Source organism: Rhinolophus ferrumequinum, chromosome 26 (assembly GCF_004115265.2).
Source record: "Rhinolophus ferrumequinum isolate MPI-CBG mRhiFer1 chromosome 26, mRhiFer1_v1.p, whole genome shotgun sequence".
Taxonomy (NCBI): Eukaryota; Metazoa; Chordata; class Mammalia; order Chiroptera; family Rhinolophidae; genus Rhinolophus; species Rhinolophus ferrumequinum.
In genome coordinates this window covers 10,559,928-10,572,284 of record NC_046309.1, presented here as the reverse complement: position 1 = coordinate 10,572,284, position 12,357 = coordinate 10,559,928, and the positions used below count along the sequence as shown (strand labels likewise).

Sequence of the window (12,357 nt, the reverse complement as noted above, 5' to 3'; positions counted from 1 at the left end):
TTTACAGTCTTGTGTATACAAAAGCTTTGTTTCTCCTAACCCGTTTCTATACTTCAAGCTCCTTAAAAGTTTGGCCATTTTTTGAAAATATGTGTAACTTCTAATGTAACTGTGTGTGTGGGGGGGGTTGGAGAATGAAAACAAAAATATTGAAGTTATGAATTATTTGGACATAAATATTGAGTTTTATTTTTATTTTTGGAATGATGCCATATTTGTGCAATAAAGACATTTGCAAACAATTTTTATATATTAAGTCCTTGGAAAATGAACCCTTTTATTCACTTAAAAAGCAAATCATTGACTTTAAAAATCAATTTTCATTGGCGAAATCCTTACAAAATTTCTGACTTGCAATAGAACCTTCCCCCTTATTCTTCATGCTCCATCATTCATCATAGAGATGAGTACCTTCAGGTGGCAAAATCCATGCTGCCTCTACGGTATCGTTTTTTCACATTTTCACAATTCTTTCCTTGTTTGCTCTTCACTATCTCTACTTCACCATCCTTTGACCCTCCCACCATATTTATGCCTTCTACAGGACCCCGGTCTCCAGTAGTAAAACGAGAGTTTTCGAAGCAGTTACTTAATTAACGCGCATACACGGTAGAGCCCCGCCCCGTAGGAGGAGCCAACACAGGAGGACCGAATTAGATGGTCGGTCGTTAACAAATGAACCCTCAATATTTTCAGAGGAGCTACACGCACACAAAGGCCCAATCAGAGGCCGCGGTTCCAGGATTTTGAGGGGCGGGGCTTCACAAGAGCCCTCCCACCTCCCAGCCTCCCGCCGGGACCGTCGGAGCCTCGCGGGCATCGGCTGGCCCCGCCCCCTGGCCTGGCGCGGCGGCTATTGGGCGGCGAGCTCCCTGCCGTCGTCTCAGTTGCTGGGAGAGAGGGCGAGGGCGGGGGCGGATCCGGAGGTGGGTCGGGGGCTCAAGAGAAAAGCGGGGAGGCGAGGGCGGGCTGGGCGGATTCGAAGATCGCCGCGGCGGTTGGCGAAGCGGACGGAGCACGTCCTCCGCGGTGCGAGGAACGGTCCCTGCTGACTGATCCCCTTCTTCCGGCCGCGCCACCCGGGAGGCGGATCCCCGGGGCCTGAGGAGGCTTCCTCGGCCCGGCCCTCTCGCCCTCCCTCTCCCACGGGTCACCCGAGCGGCCTGTGACGACGAGGAGAAGGAGGAGGAGAAGGAGGAGGAGGTCGTCGGGGGCGGCAGCGGGCGGAGACCGCGCTCCCCCTTCGGCGGCGGCGGGGGCAGGACAATGGAGGTGGCTGTGGAGAAGGCAGCGACGGCGGCCGTGGCGGCTTCGGCGGCGGCCGCCGGGGGGCCCTCGGCGACGCCGAGCGGGGAGAACGAGGCCGAGAGTCGGCAGGGCCCGGACTCGGAGCGCGGAGGCGAGGCGGCCCGGCTCAACCTGTTGGACACTTGCGCCGTGTGCCACCAGAATATCCAGAGCCGGGCGCCCAAGCTGCTGCCCTGCTTGCACTCCTTCTGCCAGCGCTGCCTGCCCGCTCCCCAGCGCTACCTCATGCTGCCCGCGCCCATGTTGGGCTCGGCCGAGACCCCACCGCCAGTCCCTGGCCCCGGCTCGCCGGCCAGCGGCTCCTCGCGGTTCGCTACCCAAGGTGAGAGGCGGGCGCGGGGGAGCCCAGGGAGGGCGTCGGGGAGACGGGCGCCCTTGTGCTGCGCGACTCGCTGTCATGTCGCCGCCGCCAGGGGTGCGCGACGGGGGAGGGGCGAGAAGGAGGGTCTGTGTTGGCGGCGGTGACATGGAGGGCCCGCGCTCGCTCTGCGGCGTGCCGCGCGCCCCGCGAGCAACTTCCACGGGCGCCGTGGACTTGTCCGCGCTGCTGCTCCTGCCCCTCGGCATTCCCCTCCAGGGTTGGGTGGCCCACGCGACCCGCACTTTTGAAAACCTCTGTCGGAGTTTGCTGTAGTCTGTATCTCGGGTTCTTTGCCAGCTGCATCTAGTTAACGGCTACCCTCTGCCTCCCCCAAAGCTTTGTCCAGGTGCATACGATCCTAATCATCTCGTCTACACGCACGTTTTTCTGAGCTGGAGTGGGGAGGCAGGGATGAAGATGAAGTGATGGTGACTTTCTTTGATGACTGATTACAGATCAGTTGCCGTCTATTTTCTGTCTTGTATGTTTCGTGTTCTTTACCTTCCTAAGAACCCAGTTCTCTTCCCCTCTGCTGTGGACAAAGGAACTAAGAGGCGGTGTTTTGTTGTCTTTCTCTTTCGAAGATTTTATTTTTGAAACGGTAAAAGGTAAAGAGAAATAGAACAACGTGATTTGGGATGCAGGATTTTTCTTGTATTTTGTAGACAGCAGCTGGAAATGTTGAAGTTACTGTTCTCTTTGTGGTGTTTGTTTCTGTATAACAAGACTTTTGACAGGTAGTTCCCATTGGTAACGTTAACAGGTTTGAAACATTTAAAGTTAGTCAAAGTAAGCACAGTAATTCTTTTTCTTGTAGAATACTTGAGGTTTTTAAATTTTAGTATTGCAAATATTTGAGCTCCTTCTCTTAAAAATACAAAGTAACTGGAAAAGGTGGGATTATTCATTTCTAATATTTGCTTCCTTTTTAGAGGGACTAGTAGATTTGAGATAAAATGCTAATTAAATAATTGAGCTAAGTCAAAGGGTATGTGAAATTAATTAATGCTTTAAATAAATGGTCGTGTTAGACTCCTCATTTAATTATATGCTAGAAACAGTATCTAGTGGAGGGAGACAATTTTCCATGGGTCTTTCTCTGTTTCTGCAGGTCCTGCCAGTGGTTACTGCCCTTTGTTTGTATTTTTAAGGGATGTTTGTGTAAGGAACAGTCTTAGAAGAGTGTCTTCCATCAGAGCAAAGAGCAGGCATGCATATGGTCCAGTGGAATACAAATAAATGTCTCCTTCTGGAGTAAAAGGCAGGCATGCTTACTGCTCATCATAAAAGATTGGGGTTCCCTAAGCTTAGGTTTCCTCTCATGTAACAACCCATTGCCTGTGCAGGTGTCAACTGCCTCTCTTCACCTTGCCTGGTAAGAGCTGGGACTCTGGGAACCAGTGCAAAAATGTTGGTGCTTTGGCTTACGCTATTATTGTAAGTAATAAAATGCCCTTTGTCTGTGACTCCTGAGTCTCGTGTTTTCTACTAGCATCCGTGGTAAGCTACTTTGTTAGCTTGTGGTAGGGAGGATAAAATCTCAGATCCTTCATACTATTAGTTTGGTGCAAAAGTAATTGGTTTAAAAGGTTAAAAAAATAATTGCAAAAACCGTAATTACTTTTGCACCACCCTAATAGTTTGCTCAGATGTGGCCCACCTGTTGGAAAGTTAGTACAAGTGAAACATCTTAGTTCTTAATTTTTAGACACATTTTAAGGTTTCTTATATTGCTATTTTAAATGGTTAAACAGGCAACTAGCCAATTAGGATCTGAATTTTGCATAATTCTAGAATTAAGATATATTGTGTGCCTGGCCATGACATGCAGACCTGAAGGAATGAGAATTTGGATAATAAAATCTCTGATCCTCAATTCTGAGACAAGTTTGTAATTCCAGATTTCTCAAAATGTTCTATATAATCCCAGTCCCCAACTCTTTTTTATCTTTGTATTTGTATTGTAAGCAAGAGTTCAAGGAAAGCATTTAAATTGGAAGATAAATGTTTTTGTGTACTAAGAAAAAGCATTAACAAATGATACTTGCACATACACCTCAAAAAAGTTAGGGTCATTTGCAATAAATTGAAAATATTTTCCTGAGTCTTATTGACTGGGATATTTTCTCCCCTCTCTCCCTGCAAACTTATTTTAATACCAGCCGAAACAAAAGTTTAGACAATACATTTTAGAACTAAATAGATAGGGTTCATTTGATCATCTGTTCCTCATTCTCCTAATGAGCTTGTGGGTACAGGCATCATGGATCAAACTACAATACCTACAGGGGCTAAGCTGGTAATTGAGATGGAGAACTAGGAGCCTGGGGTTAAAATAATGGGGAGTGGGGGCCGGGGGCAAACTAGGCTCTCACGGATTCTCATGTGAGTGCAGGGCCAGTGTTGAAGGATCTTTTTTTTTTTTTTAACTTTTATTATGAGAAGTCTGAAGTCTGGATTTTTGTGTAAAATTTCTCTAGAAATTTAGATCTTGGCAGGTAATTAAAAAACCCACACAGGGCCCATTCTATAGACCAACAAAACAAAACAAACAGAAGAAACCAGTTTGGTTTAGGCCACATACCATGCTGCAGTTACAGTCTTCCCTTTTAGATTTAGATAGGGGTTTTCAAATTTTAGCTCTTCTAGAATCACCTGGTATACTTGTTAAAAATTGATTTCTAGGCGCCTCTCCCCAGAGAGCCCGATTTGGCAAAGATACAGAATTCTAGAGTATAACAGTAAACCCCAGTGTTTCTTTAGTTCAAGCAGTATTACATTCAAAAATACAGGTGATCGTAAAAGGATTCTTTAGAAAATTAAGACGGAAATTCAAAGCGTAGCGTAGTAGTTCTCAACACTATCAGACCTAGTGTCCCTTTCTAGTATGTACTTTTTGGTGTTCCCTGTATTATCCTAAATGAAATTTATAGAAAAGAAATTCTTAACACATTTAAATATCAAAATCAACACAATGCTTTAACTTTTAAGAAAGAAAGCTAATTTGTAACAAAAAAGTATTATAATTTATAAATGCTCAGACGCAATTACACTAGCCACCATGCCCCCATTGAGAACGTTGGTCTTGTTGACTGGCCAAATAATTCTCCAGATAATCCTCCAAAAGAAAACGGTTTATTTGGAAAAAAGAAAAAGGAACAGAACCGAGGAGTGCATGCACACTTGCCAGCAGGGCTTGCCCACTGGCCACCCACGTGGGAAGAAGAGATGAGCCCAACATGGCGCCCCTCTTTATTCGCATTCCCCGCTCCTTCCCCGGAGGTTACCATAGAGTTCAACAGGAAGTCAAGACGAGACAGTTAACAAAGGGCCCATCTCCGTCCTTAGTCCTCCCAACTCTATGGTTAAGCGACTTAAGATGTCAGTTCACTTTCAACAGTGTAAACTGCCCTTTTCTAAGGCTACCATTTGGAAGGAATGAGGGTGAGGGACCACAAGCTAAAGTTGGATGACTACCTCAGCCCTTGTCATTTTCTTAGCATGCAGTTACATCCAGGAAAGAGGGGAGAGCTTAGAAAACAGATTTTCTTTAGGTACATTATAGATACATATAGCTACATTATAGATGATAACATAGATTTTCTTTAGGTACGTATAGATCAGGAGACAACCTGATCTTGGAGAAATGTTAGAACATTGTGCAATATTCTGTGGTGGTGATGTACCGTTCAGCCAAAGAGTAGCAAATTACTAAGAGCTATTTTTAAAAAACGCTTTCTAAAGCATACTTTTGAAAGGGGTCACATTATTTTTCAAGACAGTATAAGAGAATCCATCAGTTTTCTTAGGCTACTACTTGGCAGTCTATAAGATAAGTAACTGTCAGTTCTGAGAGCTGATTTCTTTTGGTTCTTGGCAAAAAATATAAATCATTTTATGAGTACAAGATACAATGACAAAGGATTAATAGTATTTAAGGTTGATTCATATTATCTATATCAGTTTTATACACAACAGTTTTATATACACTATTCACCTGTTCATGGAAATACTGTTGTTTTCAGTTTGGGGCTGCCACGAATAAAATTGTTCTAAATATTTGTAGGTAAGTGTTCGTGTGGATATGTTTTTGTTTTCTTCAGTAAATACTTAGAACTGAAATTTCTTTTTGTGTCATAAATGTGTTTACATAGGTTGTACTACACTTTGCGTTCCCTCCAGCCATGTATGAGAGTTCAAGTTGGTTCATATCCTCGCCAATTTGGGTGGCGGTAATCTTTAACTTTTGCCATTCTAGTATGCATGAAGGAGTATCTAATGGTTTTAATTTTTATTTCCCTGATGAATAATCATGAACATTTTTTTCCTGTGGTCGCTGGCCATTTTTATATCTATTTTGGTAAAATTTTTTTTAAGTCTTGCAGATTTTAAAAATTAGGTACTTTGTCTTATTGAAAAATAAAAATTCTTTATATTCTGCATCTTGGTCCTGTTAGGTACATGTATTGCTAGTATTTTCTCCCACTCCGGTAGCTTGGTTGTTCATTTTCTTAATGGCGTCTTTTGAAAATACAGAGTTTTAAATTTTGTCTGATTTATCAATTTTTTTTCTTTTATGATTAGTGATTTTTGTGTTCTATCCAACAATTCTGTGCCTACTCCAAGTTTACTAAGATTTTCTCCCATTTTTTTCTTTCAGTATTTTTATAGTTTTAGCTTTATACTTAGATCTATAATCCATTTTGAGTAATTTTTGTGTTAGGTAAGGTTTGAGGTTCATATTTTTTTTTTTAGCTTTTTATTTAATGTTAAGTGTGTTTTTCCAGGACCCATCAGCTCCAAGTCAAGTAGTTGTTTCAACCTAATTGTGGAGGGCACAGTTCACAGTGGCCCACGTGGGGATCAAACTGGCAACTCTGGTGTTACTAGCATCGCCCTCTAACCAACTGAGCTAACTGGCTGCCTCCAAGGTTCATATTTTTAACCATAGTTAAAGCACCATTTATTGAATAGAGCGTGTTCTCATTATATTACTTTGGCATTTTTGTAACAAGTCAAACATACATGTATGGTTCTATTTCTGTACTCTGTTCTGTTGATCTATCTGTTGAGTACTATCTGTACAGTTTTTTATTGCTGGGCTTTTTCAGCAAAATTTGAAATTGCAAAATTTTGTTCTTTGTCAAAATTTTTTCGGCTCTTTGAAGTCATTTACATTTCTTTATAAATTTTATAATCAGCTTGTCAATTTCTACACAAAAGCCTGGTATGATTTTGATTTGAATTGCTTTGAATCTAGATACAAATTTGAGGATGATCTTAACAATATTGACTTTGCCTATCCATGAACATGTTTTATCTCCCATTTATTTTTTATTTATTTATTTATTTTTAAAGATTTTATTGGGGAAGGGGAACAGGACTTTATTGGGGAACAGTGTGTACTTCCAGGACTTTTTTTTCCCCAAGTCAAGTTGTTGTCCTTTCAATCTTAATTGTGGAGGGTGCTGTTCAGCTTCAAGTTGTTGTCGTTCCAGTCTTAGTTGTGGAGGGCACAGCTCCAGGTCCAGTTGCCAGTTGCAGGGGACGCAGCCCATCATTGCTTGTGGGAGTTGAGGGGGTCGAACCGGCAACCTTGTGGTTGAGAGCCCACTGGCCCATGTGGGAATCGAACCAGTAGCCTTTGGCGTTTGGAGCACGGAGCTCCAACCGCCTGAGCCACCGGGCCAGCCTACAATTGACCTTTATATGTTGATTGTATCCCATTATCTTGCTAACTTCAGTTATTAAATCTAGTAGTTTTTTATAGATTTCTTAGGATCTTCTACATAGACTATCATATTGTCTGTAGGTAGTTATACTTCTTTCTTGCCTTTCTTTATAATTGTCATTTTCTTCCGTTATTGTACTAGCTGGAATCTCCAGTACAGTATTGGATAGTTTAATTTCAATATTAAATGAGCGATGATGTTATTTCTGAATGGTGAAAAACATTCAGTTTTTTCACCATTATTATGTTAGCTCTGTTGGTTTTCTTAATAGATGTTCATTATCATAATTAAGAAGTTTCCTTCTATTTCTAGTGTGTTGAGGGTTTTTATCATGAATAGATAATGAATTTGGCTAAATTCATTTTCTATACAGTATGTATTAAAATGATCATGTGGTTTTTCTCTTTTTTTGTTAATGTGGTGAATTACATTGATTTCCAGATGTTAAACCAATCTTGCATTCTTGAGCTATATATTGACCCCACTTGGTCATGATGTAGTATCCTTTTATTATACTTCTGGATTTGATTTGCAAATATTTTAAGAAGTTTTTTGTTCATGAGGAATATTGGTGATATAATTTTCCTGTATCTTTCTCTGCTTTTGGTATCAAGGTAATACTGGCCTTAAAATGTGGTGTAAGGTGTTCCTCCATCTCTATTTATGAAAGAACTTTCATAAAATTAGTATTAATTCTTCTTTAAGTATTTGTCAGAATTCACTGATGACTCCATCTGGGCTTGGAGTTTTCTTTATGGAAGGTTTTGATTAGGAATTCAGTGTATTTAATAGATGTAGGGCTATTCAGGTTTTCTATTTCATGGTAAATTGTTTGAAGAAAATTGTCTGTTTCATCTAATTGGTGCATTTATTGGCATAAAGTTGTTCACAATATTCCCTTATCCTTTTAATGTTTTCAGGAGCTGAATGATGTCCTCTCTGTTGTTTCTATTTGTAATTTGTGTTTACTCTGTTTTTCCTTGTTTGCTATTACTGAGAGCTTATCCTCTAACTTTTGGCTTTGTTTTGCCTTTATTGGTTTGTTTTAAAGGTGTAGTTTTTCTTTCCAAGCCACTTTAAACAAATTTTGTGTTGTTTTTATTAACATAGATTTTGTGTTGTGTTTCCATTAAAAATATTTTAAAATTTCTTTTGCGATTTTTATTTTCCCTATGACCGTTGTTTTGTTTAGAAGTGTTAATTTGTAGGTATATGGGAGATATTCTAGATAGCTTGTTCCATTATAGTAAAAATACTAAGATTAAAATTTTTGAAGTTTATTGAGACATTTTATGTTCTAGCATATCATATCACTTCTTGCTGAATGTTCCATGTGCATTTGAAAAGAATTTAAGTTCTACATTTGTTGCATGTAGTATTCTGTAAATGTCAATTAGGTCAAGTTAGTCGATAGTGTTGTAAAACTCTGTGTTCTTTTTTTGTTTGTTTCTATTATGGAGAAAGGAATGTTAAAATCTTCAACCATGATTATTGATTTATGTCTCTATTTCTTTAATCTGGTTAGTTTTTGCTGCCGGTATTTGGAAGCTTTGTCTTACTGATGAATTGTCTGCCGCTTTTAACACTATGAAATGTCCTTTATCTCATATTTTTCATGAAGCCTACATTGTCTTATATTAATATAGCTGCACCAGATTTCTTTGTGCTTGAATGGTATATTTTTTCATCCTTTTTACTTTTAGCTTTTATATATAAAGTGTGTCTTTTGTAGATAGTGGGTAGTTGTATCTAGATTTGTAATCCAAGTTGTAAATTTTTGCTTTTGATTGTTTATTCCATTTACATTTTAAGTAATTATTTGTTGTTACGCAGCAGCCTACCCGTCTGTCCCCTTGTACCTGCCCCTAAAGGAAGGCGAGTCTGTGAGACTGATCCTTTCAGAGACTTTGCTTCACCTTTTTGCTTACACCTTATGTCTCCCTGTTTGGCCCCAAAGGATGGCTGGTTAGTCAGTGACAGGTAAGATTCCTCAAGGGAGGAACAACCTAAGACAGGCACAGTCGCATAGGGGTCATCTGGAGAACTCACGGGGTTGATAGAGGTGGGCATAGACCCCCATCCTCCCCCGGCTAAGGAGAGCTTCTGCCTCTGTGGCTATATTTCTTCCCACAACCTGCTTTGGGAAGAGATACAGTGATGTGATAACATCCGTTCTCCATCTATTCACATCAGTAAGTTTCAGCATAAAGTTTTTGCCCTTGGGGAGGTAATACAATAGTAATACAATAATTACTAAGTAATACAATATTACTAAGTAATAATTACTTAGTAATACAATAATTACTAAGACATCCTGGGACATTCGGTTCCGGCTGCCTGCAGGCAAGGGTGATTGGTTTGAATTAGTTTCCTAGTATAATGTATGGAATTCACAGATCTTGAGATTAACAAGCTTTACTTCCTCATTTGTTAACCAATAAAAGCTATGCGTTGGCCTGATTCGAGGCTCAGACCTTGAGGCTTGAGTCCCTTGGCCCCGCTTGCACTCTATTCTTGGCTACTGTCTTTCTTAACCCTATGCCACCCTTCTTGCTTCCCACAGCTCTTGTCGTGCAGGATGTGACAATTATTGGTATGGTCCGATTTAAGACTAGCATGTTTTTGTTTTCTCTTTGTTCTTGCTGGGCCTCTGGTATCTTTGCTCTTCTCTCAATCCCTTAGCAGCTACTCTCCGGTAAGCTTTTTGAAGTCTCATTCTATGCAGTGTGGTAACCTTCAGCCAAGGACTTGAAGAAATCCTACTGGTGCCTTTCCTCTGTAGAGCTCCCCTCTCCAGTGCTTATCTCGTTTCATTGCCCCAAATTCTCTGGCTACTTAGCTATGTTCTGCTTAAGGTGTAGCTTTCTGTGTCACGGCAAGGAACTAGTTCCTAGGCCAAGAATCAAGACATTTTAGGGGCTCACCTTCTGAGTTTCCCTTTTATCAGGGATCAAGGGAAATTGTGTTGCCTATTGTCCAATTGCCTCATATATTCTTCCCAGTTACATTTAGTTGTTTATGGAAGGCAAGTCTGTCTCGGTACTAGTTACCCTGTCCTGGTGGAAAGTTGACATCAGAAGACATTTTAAAATTGTATTACATCTGTATACTCAAATATGGGTAATTTGCAAACTTTGTTTCTTGGATCTGTAGATTTCTGTCTCTTATTTTTCTTAGAGACCTCACCAAGTTAGACTGGTTGCATGAGTCTCTCATTTCTTCCTGTAACCTTGATCCCTTTCTCAAAATTACTCCTGTATTTTCAAGTATTTGCTAGACCAGTACTCTCCAAAATGAGATGTACCACATTCTGAGGTAAAATATAATCCACTGAAGTGAAGGAAAACGTTAGTGCTTCTCTGCATAAATTAAGCTTTAAAATACTTGATATGTAGATTGCCATGGTCACGTGAATAAGCATGTCAAATGGCTGCATTTCACATGAAGTATCCTGAGAGCGGAGGCAAGTACCTTTGTGTGAGTTAGGATAAGCCCACTCTTGGCACATGTAGCACCAAGGGATGCATGTCTTAGGAAGTAGCATGCATGTTAATTGCCATTTGCCCTCTTAAGTTAGGCAGTCCCTTGTGCTGTACAACCTTTCAGACTGTTGCCCTGGAAGTAATGGGATTTCTGTACAGCAGACCCCCCTGTGTTTTTTGTGCTGTCACAAATTGTAATAATTTTCATATACTTGGTTTGTAGAATTATGAATTGTAACATCTGTTTTTATCCAAAATGACTGTCAAAAGAGTGAAGATCATGGGAGGCCATTACCAGGACCCTGGCATAAAACCATCTAATCTCAGTTCCTGGGGAAGTCCCATATGGAGGCCACTCACAAAAGCCCCTCAGTTTGAGTAGTCTTGGAAAGTCCCTGAGTTGTACGGTGTAGGGCACATGTGCCACAGCTGTAAAAAGTGGTCCCAATCCCAATTAACTGAATGTACTTCCATTTAAGTGTATAATCAAGGTCAGGTGCTGATGACTTGGCTTTTCCCCAGTTTAGAAAAATACAGAAGGCTGAGCCCAGAGAAACCAGGGCTGCTCATATTTGATGGCTTCTTTAGTGTCATGTAGAGGGATAGGTATGTAGTTGTCGTTCCTGGCGCCTGGCTGTGCAACCAGTGATGGATTAGTTGGCAAGGAGATCCATGTTCCATAGAAAGTTGTAACTGTTGCTGCCCCATTTTGTGTTTCATTTTACTGGATGTATGGCATTGATAGAATTATGCTTTTCCACCAGCCTTAATTACTTGAATCTTTGCAGTCTCATTTTCAGCTACAATAAAGATGATACTACATAATTTACAAGCATAACAGCATTTGAGTGGCAGAACTAATACTTTGTAGGCTCTTTGTCAGTCTTGTGAGGTTAACAGTAATGATTAACTAAATCTAACAAGACCTGGGCCTGAAAGTTTCAAAATTAACAAGAAGACTCATTGAAATTGATTGACATCCTCTATGTTAATGATGAACCATGTTTAAGTGTATATTACTCTTGGACCATTAGCTTATAGTAGTATGAAGCTATCATGATTAGCAAGCCATTTAAAAGTGTATTTCATTTTGATTTCATTCTTTAACAATGTCATGTTTATGTGATTTATTATGTACAAGATACACTAGTATTGTACTTATATGTACATGTGTACAATAAGTAGGGTACATGTTCAAATATTTGTTTCAAACGACACGTGAACATACAACCATCAACTGAATTGCCTCAATGTTTTTGTGTGTTCATCTAATCTTTCAAAACGTTTTTCAAATCCTCATCTTTGAAGTTGTGAAATTATTCCTCAAAGAACTTTGTTCTGATTTCTTTCTAATACAACTGACCCTTGAACAACATGGGTTTGAACTGAGCAGGTCCCCTAATACATGGATTTAAAAAAATAAATACCTGTATTGTTTTCAGTCTGTGGTTGGGAATCCACGGATGCAGAGGGC

At 40.4% G+C, this 12,357-nt stretch overlaps 1 protein-coding gene across 2 annotated transcripts in view; it reads left to right on the top strand.

Annotated features, from left to right (window-relative positions):
- Nucleotides 1-923: 923 nt before the first annotated feature.
- The window catches only part of TRIM24 (tripartite motif containing 24), an 84,968-nt gene continuing 73,534 nt past the window's right edge, over nt 924-12,357 (top strand). Inside the window, exon 1 of one of the 2 annotated variants that reach the window (XM_033098967.1) lies at nt 924-1,630. In XM_033098967.1, coding sequence (XP_032954858.1) covers nt 1,267-1,630 — 364 coding nt within the window. In that variant the 5' untranslated portion in view covers nt 924-1,266. The remainder of the gene's footprint in view (nt 1,631-12,357) is intronic. The other variant, XM_033098966.1, reaches the window with a different exon arrangement.